We start from the raw sequence: 20,397 nt of genomic DNA, 5'->3' as shown, positions 1-20,397 counted from the left end.
TGGAGGAGGCAGAGGTCGGTCCTTTGGAGTACAAGACACACATAGGCACGGCATGCAACGCACAACCTACCTCTTCAATGCCCTACATACTCACGGCCATAGCAAAGCACAAAAGGCATGCGGACAGAGCACAGGGAAAAGAAAGACACCCAGATGATATAAACAGCTGGCATGAAGAGGAGATCATGCCACAGAAACACTGACAGCAAAACCAGAGCTCTGGAATCTTCCCCACTGGCAAGTGCACGCAACCGACCACTGCCGTGTGCCTTTGAGCAGGGAGAAGGCAGGAGATGAAAGCAAGAGGAGGCTGCTGAGCCTGTGCAGACTGGGATGCATGCGTGCTTTAGGAGACCTCTGTGGCTTTGCACTGATACCTGTGTGCCAGCCACTTCTGAGCCAGTGTAGCAGCTGACGAAGGGCAGGAAGCCAAGGTAATGAGAAGACTCTAAAATTAGCACCTTCTACCTACGCTGGGCAAAGTCCTCTTTGTTCAGTTTCATTCACTTCGACCTCTGTGGGTGAGTGGGGAAAGGAACAAACCTTGCCCTCTGAAACCGAAGATATCCTTTACAACCACCTGTACCAACATGTCTAGAATAAGTGTCTAAATGCTGCACAGGAGAGAGTTGAATTCAATGCTGCCATTCCATAGACCAAATGGACCACTTCTGTACCACTGCTGGGTTTATGAGCATGTGGAATATCCTGCCTGCAGTGCATTTTTACCATTTCATGCCTCTCTACCATGACATTTTGGGCACTTAATGTGGAAAATCTGAGCAGGGATGATTTACTGCACACCCTCACAAGAGGCAGCATTTTCCATCATCAGTAGTTTACAAGAAAAAAAGAGAGAGGGACATAATTTCATAAATAATCAATAATCTAAATCATAATCTCATATAGATGTGCAGAATAACCACAATTGTCCTCCTAGCTTATGAAGCAGCACATGGTTGATTTAACTAATAAACTGCAGAGATTGAAGCAGCTACATGGGTAGTTGACTGCAGTGTCCTCTACCTTTCTACCTTATTAAACAAAACTTCTTATGTCCAGCTCTAAACTGTGCTCTAAAACACCTGAGAGAGACAACTTTGCAGATCAGTGCTTAAAAAAGCAGCAGCTTTCAAATTACTCCTGTGCAGTTCGAGTTAACATGTTTGCCTAGGTGACTCCAAGATCCCATTTGAACTAATTAACATTGCCCATAGAAATTGGTGGGCTTTTCTTTTGCCCTAAATGATCACAAAATCACCCATAAATAGAGAAGACAACACTGATGTGGCATTTCAAGAGAACAACTGGGAGGAAAAAGCCAGTGAGCATCACCTCATTCTCCAATTAGTCTGGAGAAGAGGCAAGAGGCTGCTGGCACAGAGTAGGTTACTTGTTCCCAATTACTTGATCCTTCAATAAGAACTGGCAGCCAGCCCACCACAGCTATTTCCATGAGGCACATAAAGACTGGAACCAGAACATTTAGGAGACAGAGAACTGAAAGGCCTTGCTGAGTCCAGCCCCTCCACTTCCCACTGCTGTGCAGCACAGAGATTCTTGAGTCATGAGAAGCTGGACCAACTAAGATTTATTTCCTCAGAAAGATCTGCTTCCTCAGATTTTTCTTGATTGATGTATGTAGATTATGCAGACTAAAGGAAGGAGTATCTGCCTCCTTCTATCACCAGTAACTGCCATTCTTTATCTGACACCAGTCATTTATAACAGACACATCTGATGTCTTACTTTAAGAACAGAGAACAAGACACAATCACTGAAGCTGCACTCCTAGCTATGAATCTTGGCATTCCCAGTCTTTGGCTTAAAAAAACAAAAGAAAACCAAAATAAAGCAAGCAAAAATCCCAATCCATTCCCAAGAAGGGGCAACATTACATTCAGGGAATAGAAAGACTCACCCTGGTTTTGGCATCGATCTGCCCTCCACGATCCAACAAGAGCTTCACCATGTTTGTGTTTCCCCTTTTGGAAGCCACATGCAGTGGGGTGATTCCATTCTACACCATGAAAAGAACAAACAATGAGCATGGTGGATTTGAAAGTGCCTAATGGTGGTGAATTTGTGTTCTGATCACAAAAAACTGAGACCACCACATCGTAGAGAATAAGCAAAAATGTACTTGAGCATCAGAGCTTGGCACACACCATACAAGCTAGAGTTAGTAATTCCTTCCTGAGCAAGATCTTTATTCATAGCTTGGAGAAGTTTAATAAACAAAGCAGCACATCTGCCAAAGCAGCAAACACCACAGCCCCAGAGTCAGACAGACATACATAGATCAGAGTCCCACAAAACAATGATGCATTTAAATCACTGCAGCACACACAGAGTACAGAAATGTGCCACTCCTACACACAGGAACCTTCTTAGTGCAATGCCAATAGCATAAAAGAGTTGGTCCTGTCTAGGCTGAAAGTCCTTGCAAGCACTTGGGGTGAGGAAAGAGGTAATACTGGCAGCTATTTCAGATGGGGAATAGGGGGAAGTCAGTCTGAAAGGCAGAACTTTAAAGTAATTCAAAGTATGCCTAGCGAAATTAAAGAGAAACCTTGTGATCAAGGAGCTGTGTGGAGGTCCAGCCTGCCAGACTGCTTCAGACTACAAGGTCACTGCATTCTGTAGCTCTGAGGTTGCTCACCATAAAAGAGCAGCCATGATTAATTAGTGCTTTTATTGTTGCACTCCTCTAACAGCAATATACCTCACTTTACTTTTCACAACGCGTCTGTATGAAAAAAGCCCATTAAGGTAGCAGAGTAAACACTGAAAAAGCCTGTCACTGACAGAAAAGCTGAAGGGAGTTGAGACATTATGGGAATATCAGCTTTATGGAGCTAGTCAAAGGAGCCTAATTCCTTCAGCAGAGTGGCTACTCAGCTTCCAGGACTCTGGTGCACTGCATTGGGCAGCATTTAAGAATTAGTGCCACAAAAAGGTGATCTGTGGAGGTCCCTCCCAACCCCTAACATCCTGTGATCTTTGAACACAAGGGAATCGCAGCATTGCTTCGCTACTCTCTTACTCCTAAGAATTACACAGAGAAACACTCCCACTTCTGCAGGCCATTGTGACCAAGAAGAGAAGGAAATGGCTCCATACCCTTGCTGTGAAGTCGACAGCAGCTCCTCGGTTCAGCAGAAGCGTCGCCACGTTGACATTTCCGTAGTGCGCGGCAATGTGCAAAGGTGTAAAGCCACTCTACAAAGGGAAACAGCCCTCAGTACAGAAACTACTTCATCCAAGGCAATCACCTGCACTAAACTTGACTTTCAGAGTTCAAAAGCTGCTGGCAAGCAATTGTATTGTGTCGATTTTGTCCAGTCTCAGTCTTTTGGGCAGAGAGTACAGTTTTCAAATGAGAGGTTATCCAAAGTGCTTCCTTATTTCCTTCTCCAAGTCAGCCTCCTGTATCAGTGGCCAATAAGGAGAGAAGCTTTCACAGAACAGATTAATCTATTAGTCACTCTTACAGAAAATAAAGGGACTTTCCTTACTACAATTCAGAAGCAACATGGATCTTTTTGGCTGCATCTTTTACTGGGTTTGAAAAAATGACCAAAAAAGTTGTTAGACTTATCTTACTGCTCTTAGAAATAGAAATATCAACAAGATATTTCCTCTCTCTGTGTGTTTTAGGAAACCAATGGCTATTCAGCATGTAATCCAAGAACCTGATGTGCATGAGAGATTGCTCAGTAGCACAGCTGAAGAATCATAATTATTCATATTTATATACAGTTTGGATCTCAAAGGATCTGAAGAATCTTTTGCCATCTACACATCAGAAAAAAACAAACAAACAAAACAAAAAGTCCAACAATTACTTATTGCCCTCTTGAACACTAGAAGCTGAAACTTGCCCCAGCTATGAAATACAGAATTGCTTGACAACAACAGAAAAAAAGAGATTAAATTTTCAAAAACTGGAACACAGAGCAAGCTTTTAGTCTCATAAGTAATTCAAAGACTTTGCTTTTGAGGTTTCCCTGAAGAGCTCTACACTGAATTTGATCAGATCTTACTGCTGGTTGTAGAAAGACTTTTGGCTGGTGATTTCAACTAGTTTTCATTACTTTCAGTGTACAAAGCATCATTTAAAAGTAAACTACTGATGGACTAAAGAAATGCAGGCAGATGTCACACTCTAAAATCAACTTTAGTCCCAAAAGGCACCACACCAGCTCACTGTTTTGCCCATGTTCCATTTACTTCCCTGTCAGCTCACAGGTGATGCTGGTCAAAGCAGAATCCAACACTCATTAAATTCATAGTCTCCTTGCTGTGATAAATTACCAGGGAAATGCCTGCTGAGGATACTTGGTACACAGATACGATACTGCATTAAGCTGTAGACTGAATGCAGATTGCAGTAACAATTACCTTCTTGTGGATACAAAGGACTAAAAAGACTCTGATGGCTTTTGAAGGAGACATAACCCCTTTCCATTTTCCACAGAGAAGAATGCACCCATGGGCAGATGCCAAGATGAGCTGGTTTGAGCATCTCACCCTTTCACATCACATCATCAGCTGCGTCGTAGCAACTTGCTCATGTATGCACACACCACACGGCTGCCTGCATTCAAAATTCATTCCCTCATCTAACAGAGAAGCTCCATTCTTTCAAAGCAGACATTCAAATGCTGTCCACATTCTTGGAAATCATTCTTCCTCCTAAGTGAGGTGATAATCTTCAGGGGAGAAATCACAGTTCAGACCCAGAAGAGTTGGTGTTTCCAGAATGCATATGGGAAATGTGATACTATCTGCTACAGGTGAGTTTTGACTATGTGCTACCCCTTAAGGACTATTCAAAACCTGATTGAAAAGATCCTAATGGGAACAAAAGTAAGCAGATTCTCTGAAATAGTTTTTACCTTGGCAGATTTGATTATATTTATTACTGTGAAAGAAGGAAAATTAATTTTACCCTTATTCTGCCTGAGCCAGGCACCTTAATTTAGTTACACCAAGTGAGTGCATTTTCATAATTAATGCAATTGAGCTAGAACAGCATCTTTATCCTCTTAGCTCCATTACTTGGCTTCAGACTTCTTTGAACTGATGTGAATTCTCAAAAGTCTACTTCCATAGTGACACAAATAAAAAGAAATTCTTAAAGGCTGAATAAAGACAGGTTTACCGGGTCACAAATTTCAGTGTGTTAAAAGAGAGTCGTAGCTTCACTTTTAGGGCTAAATAACAATGAGATACTGGCCACAGAGTAGAGAAAATAATTATAACAGAAAGAGTAATCAAAAAGGTTTGATCTCGGTACCTCAGTCGTCCTATTCACCATCATCTGATGCAGCATGGTTTGGGAAGAAGAGGAACAATATTAAAGACTGGCACAAAACCAAGAACTATGTTGCTTTTTGAAATGAGTTATTGCTGTTAATGATGGGAAAAGCCACTCAAGCATGCATTAACTTTAAATACAGCCTATATTCCCCTGGGCAAGAAACTAGTATCCTATTTAATAGGGAAGCAGTGATTCTGCTGCCATTTCAGTGACTCCTGGTTTACTGAGAGAAAGGAGGAGAATAACCAAAAAGGAGGAGGGGGGGTAACTAAAAAGGGGGGGGGGGGGGGGTAACTAAAAAGGAGAGGGGGGTAACTAAAAAGAAGAGGGGGGGAAACTACAAAGCAGAGGTGGTAACAAAAAAGAAAGATGAGTAATTAATAAGGAGGGGAGGTAACTAAAAAGAATGAAGGGGTAACTAAAAAGGAAAGGGGGGTAACTAAAAAGGAGAGGAGGGGTAACTAAAAAGGAGAGGGGGGTAACTAAAAAGGAGGAGGAGTAACTAATAAGGAGGGAGGGTAACTAAAAAGGAGAGGGGGGTAACTAAAAAGGAGGAGGAGTAACTAATAAGGAGGGGGGGTAACTAAAAAGGAGAGGGAGGGTAACTAAAAAGAAGAGGGGGGGTAACTACAAAGAGGGGTGGTAACAAAAAAGAAAGGAGTAACTAATAAGGATGGGAGGTAACTAAAAAGAATGAAGAGATAACTAAAAAGAAGGGGGGTAACTAAAAATAAGGGGGGGTAACTAAAAAGGAGAGGGGGGGTAACTAAAAAGGAGGAGGAGTAACTAATAAAGAGGGAGGGTAACTAAAAAGGCAAAAATAGTTTGTAATAACCATGTAGCTAAACACTGCACAAGTAGGTAGATTACTGGTGATACTGCAGCTTGCCTTTCCCCACAGCAGAATCTGCCCTTAACCATTAAGGAGGAAGCAGTTTGTTGCCCATGGGCACTGGGCTGCATGGCTACCTGGTTACCTGCACGGCAGCAGCATTACCTTGGACTGGACATCGGCATTGTGGTCATTCTGCAGGAGAAGTGCAGCTGATTTGGTGTCGTCCTTCCGAGCAGCGATGTGCAGAGCTGGTAACCTCACTTTGCCCTTGGTGTCATTTTCCAGGAGGATGGCCACGGCCTGGTTGTGGCCTTGCTGCAGTGCAACAGCTAGAGGAGTGAAGCCATCCTGGTGGAGAAGAGAAGATGCGCTCAGGAAGCTGAAGAACACGTGGCTTTGGCAGTGTGCACAGCACTGTTCTCTCACAGAGGTTTAAGAAGGGCATCACCAAATCAGTGCACCACTGTCTGCAGTGAAATGACATCGAAGGCACAACACTGCACCAGAGGAGGCTTAGGCTGGGTATTAGGAAAAATTTCTTCACTGTAAGAGTGGTCAGGTTTTGGAATAGGCTGCCCATGGAGCTGGTGGAGTCTCCATCTCTGGAAGTGTTCAAAATACTGTAGACATGACACGTTGGGACACAGTTTAATGGCCATAGTGGTCTCAGATTGATGGTTGGACTTCGCAGTCTTTTGCAACCAAAATGCTTCCGCTATTCTATGATTTCAGCACAGGTATGAGTTCAAACAATTCAGAACCATAGAATTGTAGAATCAGCCAGGTTGGAAGAGACCTCCAGGATCATCCAGTCCAACCTAGCACCCAATCCAATCCAGTCAACTACACCATGGCACTAAGTGCCTCATCCAGGCTTTTCTTGAAGACCTCCAGGGATGGTGCCTCCACCACCTCCCTGGGCAGACCATTCCAATGGGAAATCACTCTCTCTGCCAACAACTTCCTCCTAACATCCAGCTTATATCTCCCCCAGCACAACTTGAGACTGTGTTCCCTTGTTCTGTTGCTGGGTGCCCGGAAGAGACCAACCCCCACCTGACTACAGCCTCCCTTCAGGTAGTTGTAGACAGCAATGGGGTCACCCCTGAGCCTCCTCTTCTCCAGGCTAAACAGCCCCAGCTCTCTCAGCCTCTCCTCATAGGGTTTTGTGTTCCAGGCCTCTCAACAGCTTTGTTGCCCTTCTCTGGAAACGTTCCAGTATCTCAACATCTCTGCCAAATTGAGGGGCCCAGAACTGGACACAGTACTCAAGGTGTGACCAGTGTTGAGTACAAGGGAAGAATAACCTCTCTTGTCCTACTGGCCACACTGTTCCTGACACAGGCCAGGATGCCATTGGCTTCTGATATTTCAAAGTAGTGAATATGTCAAGCACAAGCAAAGGATCATTCTAGAGTGTCTCTCTTAACTACATCTCACCTTAAAATGAAGCACCAAGCATATTTTTAGTAATGGTTTGGTACAGCTTAAGCTTAGTGAGCACTGAACAAAGGAGATGTGAAAAAACACATAAGGACCTTGTTTCTGAATAGCTCTCATCTCTGTAAAAAGAAAGCACATCTTCAGATGCATTTGAGGTACACATGGACTTCGAACCCAGAAATCCAGATCATGTTTAGGAATTTATTTTAATTTGAAGCAGGAAAAGATCAGATTATTTATTATTAGATCAAAGAGCAGCTGTATCAGGAGGAACATAGACATCCTCTAACTGGGTCTGTGACTGGAGGCATGGTGAGCAGCAATGAAAGCAAAGGGAAGGAAAAAAACCCCAAAGTCTTTTAAGTCAGAAGGAACAGCTAAAGAGTTTATTTGAGCCAGAAAGTGAGCAAACCGATTGAAATCCACTGCAAAAGGCATAGGAATGTGACAGGATGGAGCTGGAGGAAGAATATGGGAGGATAAAGGCCAAGTTAGGAAGGAATGAGAGCTAACATACGCTGGAAGAAACATCTGAAGAATTGCCAAAGCAATTTTCCCCCTTAGTAATCCAATAACATTCACTCCCTTCTGTGTAGAAGCGTGAGTAGGTGCACTGTAACAGCGATACCACCGTGCTCTCCTCCTGTTGTAGAGACTCAGTTCTGTGCACTGAATTAAAAGGAGAGGTGAACAGCTGATGAAACAGCTGAACTGGAAAGATAATTCTGAGATTGGGGCTACATTAGGTGTTGAAATGGCTTAATGCATTTGCCTTTTGCCTCTGGGAACATGAGAACAAATCCTGGATTAGAGGCCCTGTGTAACTGAGCTCATCCTTACCCTCATTTTGTACACATTCATGTATAGAAGCGTTAGAGGAAACCGAAAGTACCTAAAGGCAGTGCAACTTGCAAAGCTTCAAAGACAAGATCATCCATGTGATTTGCAGCACTTTATCTTTCAGCCTTCTCTAAAAGGACACAACTTCCAGCATTCCCTCTCCTATTGCTTCTGGCAAGCTTGGCTGACTGGAGTTCAGAGAAAGCGTTTCTTTTCCCACCTGCCCCCACGAGGACAGCCAACCTTCTATGCCAGACAGAAGGTCCTTCCCTCTGCATTTCAGTGGCATCCACAGTTCAAGCTGCCATCTCACCTTATCTACTGTACCATTTCTTCATTCTGTTCATGACACTAACTCTGGGCAGCTGTGAAAGAGGGCAGGGGCTCAGGGCTTTCTCCGGTAACACTCAAATGACTGAAACCATCAACTCGGCAAGACCTGAACCCAAAACTATCCAGTCAGGTGACAAGGGAGAAGAGAGCCTTTACTTTCCAAGCTACAAAAGTGAGAACTGACCTTTCTGCTGGCAGAAGACAGACTTGGATTGTAAACTCAGCCTGTAAACTAATGAATGAATTCCCACTGCATCTGACCATCCCAGCCAGGAAAAGTTACTTGGAGACAGGCTGGAAGCAGGTGACTGCGGGGTGTAGCTGGGCTGAGCTCCTGGAGAGCCACAGTTTCCCTCAGCTCCTTCCCATGGAGTGTTTCTGCCACGTTGCCTGGCAATTGGACAGGATTTCACAGGTCAGAAAGCTGACACGTAATGTGATCACCATCCAGGCAGGCCATGGGAAGATTATTTTAGGAGCTGTCATCAAGTGGTACAGTATCCATTGAAAGAAGGGACAGTGGAACAGCTGTTAACGTTAGCAGTTTGGTTTGAAGGAAAGAAAAGAAAGCATCATTTCAAATTCATCCATTTGTGAAAGCAATCCAGAATGGTTTCCAGAAGCTTCTGTATGGACTAAGGAAAAGTAAGACACGAGCAAAGGCTCTCACAGGAGTTCCCCTATTACTGCTTCACATGGCACATCGATACCCAGAGAACTAACACAAAGCCAGCACAGAGTCTGGTCACTCATGTCAAAGGCTTGGAACAAAAGAACATTCAGCAGAAGGAGAACAAAAGGAAAGGAAAGAGAATGAGCCCAGTCATAGGACCCAGGAGTTTCCCCCTTGCCCTCAAATCTTCCCATCTGCAAAAGGAAGTTCTTCTGATTCAGTTCCTCTTGAGATGGAGGTTCACCTCTCTTACCCAGCTGTCTGCCCTGCTTACACTGATGTTCCTGCAGGTTTGCAGCACTGCAGGTCAATCCAGAACCTAGCAATTAAAATCATCCTCCTGTGTGTTTGCACTCATGTGGTCCAGCAGCAGAAATAAGGTATCTGAGGAGAAAACAAGCCACTGCCTGCTGAGCTCACTGATGTGATCCTTTCCATTTGATTTCCAACTTACGCTAATCACATACAATATTATAGGTCGTGCAAAGTCATAACAAAGCTCAGGATCAAAGGAACTGAGCTGGTCAAGGAGATTGAGCTTCCATCATTCCTCACTTAAGGGAACAGGAGCAGGAGGCTGGAGCAAGTGACCTCCTGATGCTCCTTTCTACCAGAATGGTTCTGTGCACCCAGCACCACAAAGATTCTACTCCACTCCTCATTTCTGTGCCTCTGCTCTTTCTCTCTATGAAGTGAAAGATTTTGAACTCGTTTAATCTCACAGGAAGCTCACCAAATAGTAATTGTTAACACTAATTGCTGGAGGCGTTTTCTATGTTATACTACACTCAGACACCCTTCTGGACAAGGTCTTCAGAGTCCTAACTATGTCAGCCACATTTTGCCACACTTTTCAGATGGCTGAGGAAGAGCTGAAGCAAGCCTCCCATCTACCTTCCCCAGAAGACCCCTGATGCAGCCAGGAACTGGAAGACACATGCTATAATCTTCTATTCACCCATTTTTGCTCAGCTCTTCCAGTGCAAACAAAAAGGCAGCACAAAGACAGCCCTGTTGCTCATGGGATGGCATTCCTAGATGCTTCAGCCTTCATGGGCTTCGTCAGAGACATAAATCTGTCCAAGGCAAATGCTGTACCTCTCCACTTAGCTTATGATTGATCTACCATTCACTCCATTCCCCTGACAATTACCACCTTGTCCTCCTGTAATTTCTACAGCCCTAGGGTCCTCTCTTCAAAGCCTGATTAATTTCTCAGAAAATTTTCCAGACAGCTGATAGGAGAAATGGGCAAGAACTGAAGGTGAAAATCCTGGGCTCACTAAATTTTGCTGTCAAATGAATCAGGCTGGATTTCATCTCTTGGCTTTTCACCACTTCCAGAACCATTCACCCTTGTCTTCTGTGCAAAAGATGAGATACATAAATAAAACTCGCTGCAATGAAAGTGCAAAAGTTCTCAACATACTCTCAATCTTCTGACTCGAAGTGATCTGAACATAAAGGGAAAGGCAAATGAGAGCATTTGTGTGGAAGGAAAAATATAGCTCACCTCAGTAGCTGTGCTTTGGTTGGCTCCATTCTCCAGGAGATATTTCACCACTTCAATGTGGTTCTCTTGAGCTGCCATATATAAAGGAGTAAAGCCATTCTAGGAAGAATATGAGAAAAGATGATCATGAGAAAAGAGACTAGATTAACAATCATGAACCTCAAATAAATAATCAGCTAAAAATGCATTTGTGCTTTAATTGAAATGTTTTAAGGTTGTAAATAGAGCAAATTTTTTGCCACTCAATGTGGCAACATTTAATGCCATTTAAACCCACCCACCTCTACATGCTTCCACACTCGTTTTCTTTTGCCACATATACCAGAGAAGCAATAGACACACACTGGCTTAATACAGACATCCCTTGCTGTGATGGTTTGGGTGTTCCCTGCCCTCCTCCCCCCCACTTTAGAAATCACTCAGACTAGACTCAGCCAGCTCTGGAAATATGAATGAAGCTTGTATTTACAGCTGGCACAATATACAAGCAGATATTTACAGTATATACAATTATAGACAGAAATATACAAAGTAAAAAGGTAATACAGAAACTCAACTCCCCTCCCAGAAACCTGAGGCCCCAGGAGGGGCTCTCAACTGCCCATTCACCTTCCCCCTACCCCTCTCAACCTTACCCCAGTCCCAAGGAAGAATGGAGGTTTGGCCAGGGGGGTTAGGAAGCAAAGTGGATTAGTCCAAAATGGAGAGTGAGGTTAGAGAGCAAGATGCAGCTCAGCGAGTTCCCCAGCAGCAGCCCAAGTGAGAGTGGTTATCTATGTTTTTATTTCTTGTTCCTATACATCTCAGCAAGCCTATGAAGGAAGTAGACATCACCATTGTTTTCCTTTCACAGCCTGTAATCTAGTTCTTCTCACCTGCTTCAGAACTAGCAGCTAGTTCTAGCCTGCTTCAAACTAGCACACTTGCTCATAATGCTCCAGGACTGCAAAGCTGGCAATAAAGTTTTATGAAAGCTGACAGGAAGGCAAAAGTTTCCTCCATTTATTACATTAACTTAACCAAAGACATCATACCCTGGAGACCATAAACTCTGTATCTCATGACAAGCTGAGTAGAGATGACAAAGGCTTAACACACTACATACAATCCTGTAATACATAAAACATTGCAAATCACCAACCAGAAAGGAACTCAACTTTGCAAGTATCAACTGTATTTCTGACCACACAGTAAATTCATCTAGCATTTCACCACAAACACTTGTTAAATTGTCCTAGAGCCCTTAAAAGAATCTGCTTTGCATAATGCAAGAATTAAAACCATTCTTCTAAGCCTATCCAACTACAGGCAAATTGATTAGAAACACAAACTCTGTGTCCTTCTTATGATGGGGACACCAGGACTGGATGTTGTATTTGAGGTGAGGTCTCGCAAGAGCTGAGTAAAGGGGCAGAATCTTCTCTCTATTGCCCTGCATAATATTCTGGCATTTGCTTCAAAACTGTGGGACACACAATTAAGAAACAGCACAAGAGAACAGTTAGCAGCAGCTCAGTGCCAGACTCTTGGGATGTATTCTCAGTGGCCTTGCACAGGGGTCTGTCTGTGGCAAGTGTTATCCAAGAGTCTCAGCGTTGACCTGCAGGATGGAGAAGAGTATTCTTATAGAAGTTCCAGGGAGCATGAACAAGATGGTCTGCAAGCACACCACACAACAGGCTCATAACTTAAAAGGTTCCTGTCAACCCTGAAGAAGAGAGCTGGAAATGTAATTTAGTAAGGACACATTTTCTCCACTATTCTCCACCATCTTCTCTACTACTGCAGGAAAAACAAACTACAGAAACAGGGAATGAAAAGTTGTAAAAGTATTCTGCAGAAAAGGACCTGAAGGTCAAAGTGGTCTAACAGAGGGCCACTGGTCAATGAGCTCATTCTGGTGTAATGAAGCCAGTCACTGTACTGGTGTAAAAATATATCTCCCTGGGGAAGCTATTTTTCCTTCAGGAAAGACTAGTGATTGGTGGTGTTCTGTCTGGAAAGGGAAAATGTAATGCAAACAAGATAACAGTCTTTAAAGAGGAGGGTAAAAAGCCTGTTGTGCATGTTCATCATGACTGAAACAAGTAGAAGAGCCTCTAGTTTAGTAAGGCTGCTGGAGACAAAATTCAGGTTAGACATGAAGAAGCCTCCTCACAGTAAGGTCAGCCTTTCTATGGGCAGGTTCTCTCCTCTCACATCACAGTATCACAGTATCATCAGGGTTGGAAGAGACCTCACAGATCATCAAGTCCAACCCTTTACCACAGAGCTCAAGGCTAGACCATGGCACCAAGTGCCACGTCCAATCCTGCCTTGAACAGCTCCAGGGACGGCGACTCCACCACCTCCCCGGGCAGCCCATTCCAGTGTCCAATGACTCTCTCAGGGAAGAACTTTCTCCTCACCTCCAGCCTAAATCTCCCCTGGCGTAGCTTGAGGCTGTGTCCTCTTGTTCTGGCGCTGGCCACCTGAGAGAAGAGAGCAACCTCCTCCTGGCTACAACCTCCCCTCAGGTAGTTGTAGACAGCAATAAGGTCACCCCTGAGCCTCCTCTTCTCCAGGCTAACCAATCCCAGCTCCCTCAGCCTCTCCTCGTAGGGCTGTGCTCAAGGCCTCTCACCAGCCTCGTCGCCCTTCTCTGGACATGCTCAAGCATCTCAATGTCCCTCCTAAACTGGGGGGCCCAGAACTGAACACAGTACTCAAGGTGTGGTCTAACCAGTGCAGAGTACAGGGGCAGAATGACCTCCCTGCTCCTGCTGACCACACCATTCCTGATGCAGGCCAGGATGCCACTGGCTCTCTTGGCCACCTGGGCACACTGCTGGCTCATGTTCAGGTGGGTATCAATCAGCACCCCCAGATCCCTCTCTGTCTGGCTGCTCTGCAGCCACTCCGACCCTAGCCTGCATCTCTGCATGGGGTTGTTGTGGCCAAAGTGCAGCACCCTGCACTTGGAGCTATTGAACCCCATCCCATTGGACTCTGCCCATCTGTCCAGGTGGTCAAGGTCCTGCTGCAGAGCCCTTCTGCCCTCCAACCCAGCCACATCTGCCCCCAGCTTGGTGTCATCTGCAAACTTGCTGATGACTGACTCCATGCCCTCATCACCATTAAAACCAGGTACAAGCCTCTTCCACGTCCACACCAGGGCTGGGGGAGCTGGCAGGTCAGCTGGTCTCCTGGCTGCTCCTCAGACACCTCCTTAAGAAGGTGGGGGAGGTAAGAGATGTCCTCATGGTGTAAAAGGCAGGAACGCTGCCAGTGTGTCATTATGAAGGTGCAGAAGGGCAGAAGGTTGCCAGGGCTAGGGACTGAGCTGGCAGTGGGCACGATGAACAGATTGGGTTTGTTTTGATTGCACTTGTCCAGAAGAGCACTGAGAGAACCCCAGGGAGCCAAGCTTGCTGGCTGCTCTGCCTTCCCTTCCCTCTCTGGAAGGAAACGAAAAGGCAACCTACTGGGCAGAAGTAAGTTTCCAGCTGCCTCATCAGCATTCTAACGTTGGAGTCTAATGTAGCAGGTTTTTAGACCTGCCAATTGTGCCCTTTGCAAAATCCTTCTAGCCCTGGGTATTAGATGGATGAATACAAGGATCACACCAACTAATATAAATTCAAGGAATATGAGAATTTTCAAGCCAGACTAAATCAATTTGCTTAAAAGCTTTAAAGAATCTTTCCCCCCCCCCCCCCTATTTTTAATCAACTCAAGTCCCCAGTTCCGGAACAGGATCAGGACAATAAATCCTGGATTAGGAGACAATAAACAATACATAAATGACTTCATGACCGTGTAGTACCACAAAGTATGAAGTGCTTTTCCACACAGAGATCCAGAGGAGTGCCCATTGTAAAAAGAACCTCTTTGTGTGCTGGGATCACACCTGGAACTACAGCAATCAGGGCTACAGAAATCCCTGCACATAAAATCATAGCCTTAGTTTTTTTTTCCCCTTCAAGCTCTATAGTTTAAGACTACTGCATATATTTTCTTCAAATCTAGCTTATTTTGGGGGTTGCAACAGCATGCCAAGGTCTCTCTGAAAAACTGCTAATTGCAGACACGCTGAAGGAGATTCTCCTGAACTCCTCCCAAAGGCAAGGTCAAGCCTGGCTTATTTCTGCTGGTTGGGTGAAGTCTGATTGGTGAAGAACTGGTTTCAGAGCTTCTAATTGCAGGTTTCTTGACCTCAACATTTGTAGTTCTTGATCAGAAAACTCCAGTTTAAGGATTCCCAGTGTTATTGCTCTACCTGGAGAGCTCTGCCCAGTGGGATTACCTGGTAGTCCCAGAGGAGCTCTTCCCTCTCACTGCTCCACTAGACCCTAAGACTTCCCTGCCTCCTCCCAGCCTGCACAGTTTCTATGACGCATCTGTCTGTATCCTGTCCTGCCAGTTTATGTCTCTCTAGTCCTGCAGTAAATGCAAATGCCCACAACAAAAGCATATCCTTCCCTGCACCCCTTTTTCTTCTGTCAATCTAAAATCCCCTTTCCAGTTTCTCATCCTTTCATTTCAAAGAGCTTGGTTTCTCTGGTCTGCTTCTAGAGCTATTTCAAAGCTCAAGACCTCAGATCTCTGCAAATTGAAGAAAACATGTTTTCCCTAGACTTTGCTTTCACTGTCCTAACAGTGTCTTTTACTGAATCTATGACATTTTGCTTAATGATTCTCCATAACCACATTGCAAAGGAGACTGACCTCTCCCCTCCTTCTTTCAGTATGTGCAATGGGATATAAAACATTTATTGGTTTCTTTTATGGTGGCAAATAAATTTACCTCCAGCCCAATAAACTTTCCTGCAGCTTATGATCCCACAGTATATAAACACAGCCCAGTATTCAAGTCAGAATACTGACTGGGGCTTCTAAATATGACCTGGCAAAGAAGAAATGCACTTTCTTTTGCTTTTGCTGAAAGTCCTGCTGTGTAATTATGTTATCTCTGTATGTTTAGATTTTGTGCATGGTCTGGAAAGCAGAAATTAATTTTGTAATGATATGTAGCATTCACTTGCAAACAATGACTTCATCAGAGTATTTGTAGTGAGGACAGAGCACTCAGATTTCATTATCCTTACCAATGTATACTGCGAGATGTTTACTGCTAGAATGTGAAGCTAGAAAGAGAAATTAACACTGAACAAAGTATATTTCATACTCCATTCTTTCTCCTACATTCACTGATTTACTGCTAATTTGAGAAAATGAGTAGCTCTCAATGATTCTTCAAGCTATTAATGCAAATTGGCAAGCCTATATATGAGTCAGAATTTGTATCACTCCATTTTGCCCAAGCCCTAATGAAGAGCAGTCTGAAGAAGCTGAGGGATTATCAGAGCATTCATAAAAACACACAACCAGTTCTAGAGCTTGCTGGACCTGCCCTCTATGGCAGGTTTCAAGGAATTATACCCTTTGCATGGGGGACAAAAATTATCAGAAGCACTGAGAGAGGTGGTTGAGGCCCCATCTCTGGAGATATTCAAGGTGAGGATTAACAGGGCACTGGGCAACTTGATCTAGTTGCAGATGTTCCTGCTCACTACAGGGGGCTGGACTAGATGACCTTTAGAGGTCCCTTCCAACCTGGGTGAGTGTATGACCTCCCAAATCCTGCCAAGTAGCCAATGGCATGAGGCACTTAGTGCTATGGTTTAGTTAATTAGAAGGGTTAGGTGATAGGTTGGACTCAATGATCCTAGAGGTCTCTTCCAACCTGGTTAATTCTGTGATTCAGTGTGTTTGACTGATGATGACGCTGCCCATGAAGACTTGTCCTTTAGTGCCTAATTCCTATAGCAGCTGTATCCCATATACCCATACACATCTCCCCATACTGACAAGGAAGAGAGGGAAAAAATAGAGATGTATTATTTTTATCCTCAATTTGCCTCTGGGACGCCACATATCCTGTGATTAAATAAATGATATAAGCCTAGATGGCCACATCTGGTTTATTGTAAAGGCCTCCAGGAACTGTGTGGGACTCTGTTTGAAGATCAGCAGGGAAGATGAGACAACTGACATCTAATGCAATTGTTGACAGACACCAAATGCTCATTCCTACTTATTCTTCAAGATGTAATTACCAGTCAGGGGGTCAACACAACCAGCAGGATTGCCTGACCCAAACCAGTTGCCTTCTCAGCCTCTTCATTTCAGTGTCCCAGTTTTGGGTGGATGCTTTGGTAGCCTTCTCCCCCTAGTTTTGTTTTGTACTAAGGAAAGTGAAAAGTTATTTTTCTGAAGGTCACAAATGAAAATGAAATGAGTTAGGCTTTTTCTGCAATCTTTACTACAGTTCTGCAGCCTTCAGAGAAGGTTCTGTGCACAAAAGACTGTCCATAGGAAAATCAGTTTCCTTTAGGTCACTCTAGAGTTTCCCTCATAGGACCTGGCCCTTAACACAGTCTAAGAGAAGGCTTTGTGAAATTGTCTCTATCTTCTTTCCTTTGCCTCCTTCTCTTTCTGCTTGCTGCATTTTTAAGTCAGCTCCAGAAAGGAACAGATACTGACACAAGGGATGACAGAAGAATGAAGCAAGCTTAGGTCACTCATGAAGCAGCTCACACATTAGAAGTCTTCCAATTTATGGCCATATGTTAATATATCATTTTACACAGTAAGATCATGATCATCTGGGTTATTTGGGTGCATGTCTTTGAGTTCAATAACTGCTTCTGGACTTTTTCTGCTCTTCTGAATATTGCTCAACTTCAGCAACAGTGGCAAGTTCCTGAAATCTTTATTCAGTGACATATAATTCAGCTTCCTGTTTTCCCCATGAGTCTAAACCAGTAACATCTACATCTCACCTTAACAGTTAAAAGACAGTAACTCTACCTTCACCTGCTGTTTCCCTTTATCTCAGTCTCCAGTCATCTCCACAGGAGAGGAAATAATCCCTCCAGCAAAGGCTGTTTATTCACTCTCAAACAGGAGAGTGTCAGGCAGGGAAGGAAAAGGCACAAACTGAAGTCCAGGAGAGTTCCTCTGAGCATCTTGAAACACTTCTATTACTGTGAGGGTGACCAAGCCCTGGCAGAGGTCATCCAGACAAGCTGTGGAGTTTCCATTTTAGAGATGTTCAAAACTCATCTGGACACATTCTTGGGCAAGCTGGTCTAGGTAGGCCTGGTTGAGCAGGGCTGTGGGACCAAATAACCTCCAGAGATGCCTTCCCAAGCAGTGACTGAGTGAAAATTGCCCTAACAATCCAAGCCATTAGTTTTCACCCATGCAATGTGCTAGTCACAAAGAAGTGCCACACTGTAGGCTAAATTAAGAACACACAACTCAACAGAGCCAACAGTATCCCAATTCTGGGAACTTTGCTGTGCATTCTGCTCAGAGCATTATTTTCAGCACAGCCTAAAAATAAACTCTTCATAAGAGGACTGTATTTAGCAGGAGAGATTCTCTGACTAAAAGGGTGAATTAAGGATAGATCAAGGTACCTATTTCAAATTTTAAAAGCCTCCTGTGTTTTTTATTGTTAGTTTACACCAAATTCTGGAAGTTTTATATAGTGGCAACTTTATCCATTACTCACTCCTGCCTCTTTCTTTTCCATTAGAATACAATTTCTGCAAAACAAGCATGCCATCCATAATCTTTTTCAAGAAGAAAATCTCAATATTTGTACTACTGCATCTATATTTATATTCAGGCATACACAATTGTCAGATTTGAGAAGCTTTGCTACAGAGAAAAATCACAGCATTTAATTTTAAGTTACCAAATCTAAGGTGCCTGAGGAATTTCATTTTGCCATACAGCCAAACTCCAAAGGGAGACTGAAGATGTTCAAATCAAGAGCCCATCTTGTTCAACTGACAGCTTAAGCAGCATGAAATTGAGAATGCAAAAGTGGATAGGAGGAAACTACCCTTTATTACATTTAAGGCTAAAGAGGATTAGAAGCATGTTTACCACCAGAACCAGAACTTTAAGTATTGATTAACTCTATAAGACTCTATACATTAAAAACCATTTCTCTTTGGTTTTTTTCAGCTGATGTAATTTAGCTTTCACAAGCTGAAAACAACTAAAACTCCTGGAAAACTACTGCCCTTTTTTCTCCAGTGTGTCTGTAGTGATGGTGGCAATTACCAAGAGGGGGCAATGTATTACTTGCACACTGCTTGATTTATCTTCAAATGCTTCACCATATCTATTTGTCTAAAATTGAAATGCTAAGAAGACAGTTTGATATTCATCTATATGTTCTTCTCAGGATCCCAGAACAGAGTCTGATTAAGCTACAAGCATAAGGAGAAGCACTAAACAACGACTAGTGCAAAAAAATCCAGACTGGGCCTTTCATAAACATAATTTAGTTCATGATCCTTCCCTGAATTCTGCTTCCCTCAACTCTGCTTCCCTCTTGTCCTCCTGCCCCTCTGAGTACACTCTAAGTCTAAAACTTTCACTGAGGTGACTTAGGAAGAAATTCTTCAGGATGAGGGTGGTGAGAACCTAGAACAGGCTGCCCAAGAAGATTGTGGATGTCCCCTCCCTGGAGGTGTTCAAGGATGAAACCTTGAGCAGCTGAGTCTAGTTGAAAGGCACCCTTGCCCATAGCAGGGAGGTTGGAGTAGATGATCTCTGAATTCACAGTATCACCAAGGTTGGAAGAGACCTCATGGATCATCAAGTCCAACCTATTACCACAGAGCTCAAGGCTAGACCATGGCACCAAGTGCCACATCCAACCTTGCCTTGAACAGCTCCAGGGACGGCGACTCCACCACCTCCCTGGGCAGCCCATTCCAGTGTCCAATGACTCTCTCAGTGAAGAACTTTCTCCTCACCTCCAGCCTAAATTTCCCCTGGCGCAGCCTGAGGCTGTGTCCTCTTGTTCTGGTGCTGGCCACCTGAGAGAAGAGAGCAACTTCCCCCTGGCCACAACCACCCCTCAGGTAGTTGTAGACAGCAATAAGGTCACCCCTGAGCCTCCTCTTCTCCAGGCTAAACAACCCCAGCTCCCTCAGCCTCTCCTCATAGGGCTGTGCTCGAGGCCTCTCCCCAGCCTCGTCGCCCTTCTCTGGACACGCTCAAGCATCTCAATGTCCCTCCTAAACTGGGGGGCCCAGAACTGAACACAGTACTCAAGGTGTGGTCTAACCAGTGCAGAGTACAGGGGCAGAATGACCTCCCTGCTCCTGCTGACCACACCATTCCTGATGCAGGCCAGGATGCCACTGGCTCTCTTGGCCACCTGGGCACACTGCTGGCTCATGTTCAGGCGGGTATCAATCAGCACCCCCAGATCCCTCTCTGTCTGGCTGCTCTCCAGCCACTCCGACCCCAGCCTGTATCTCTCCATGGGGTTGCTGTGGCCAAAGTGCAGCACCCTGCACTTGGAGTTATTAAACGCCAAATCCCTTCCAACCTGAGCCATTCTCTGATTTTATGACTTTTGG

The 20,397-nt window shown here is 44.2% G+C and overlaps 1 protein-coding gene across 44 annotated transcripts in view; it reads right to left on the bottom strand.

The window, feature by feature from the left end:
• The window catches only part of ANK2 (ankyrin 2), a 333,329-nt gene that overhangs the window by 88,666 nt on the left and 224,266 nt on the right, over nt 1-20,397 (bottom strand). For 37 of the 44 annotated variants that reach the window (XM_064149794.1, XM_064149789.1, XM_064149786.1 and 34 more), the window contains 5 exons: nt 10,964-11,062; nt 6,324-6,509; nt 5,303-5,326; nt 3,124-3,222; nt 1,922-2,020 (listed from right to left, as the gene is read on the bottom strand). In XM_064149794.1, coding sequence (XP_064005864.1) covers nt 1,922-2,020; nt 3,124-3,222; nt 5,303-5,326; nt 6,324-6,509; nt 10,964-11,062 — 507 coding nt within the window. The remainder of the gene's footprint in view (nt 1-1,921; nt 2,021-3,123; nt 3,223-5,302; nt 5,327-6,323; nt 6,510-10,963; nt 11,063-20,397) is intronic. The other 7 variants (XM_064149785.1, XM_064149805.1, XM_064149821.1 and 4 more) reach the window with 1 other exon arrangement.

The sequence above is a fragment of the Pogoniulus pusillus genome, chromosome 10 (genome assembly GCF_015220805.1).
Source record: "Pogoniulus pusillus isolate bPogPus1 chromosome 10, bPogPus1.pri, whole genome shotgun sequence".
NCBI classification, from domain to species: Eukaryota; Metazoa; Chordata; class Aves; order Piciformes; family Lybiidae; genus Pogoniulus; species Pogoniulus pusillus.
Note: the sequence above shows the minus strand (reverse complement) of the source record. Positions and strands in the feature narration are given on the sequence as shown.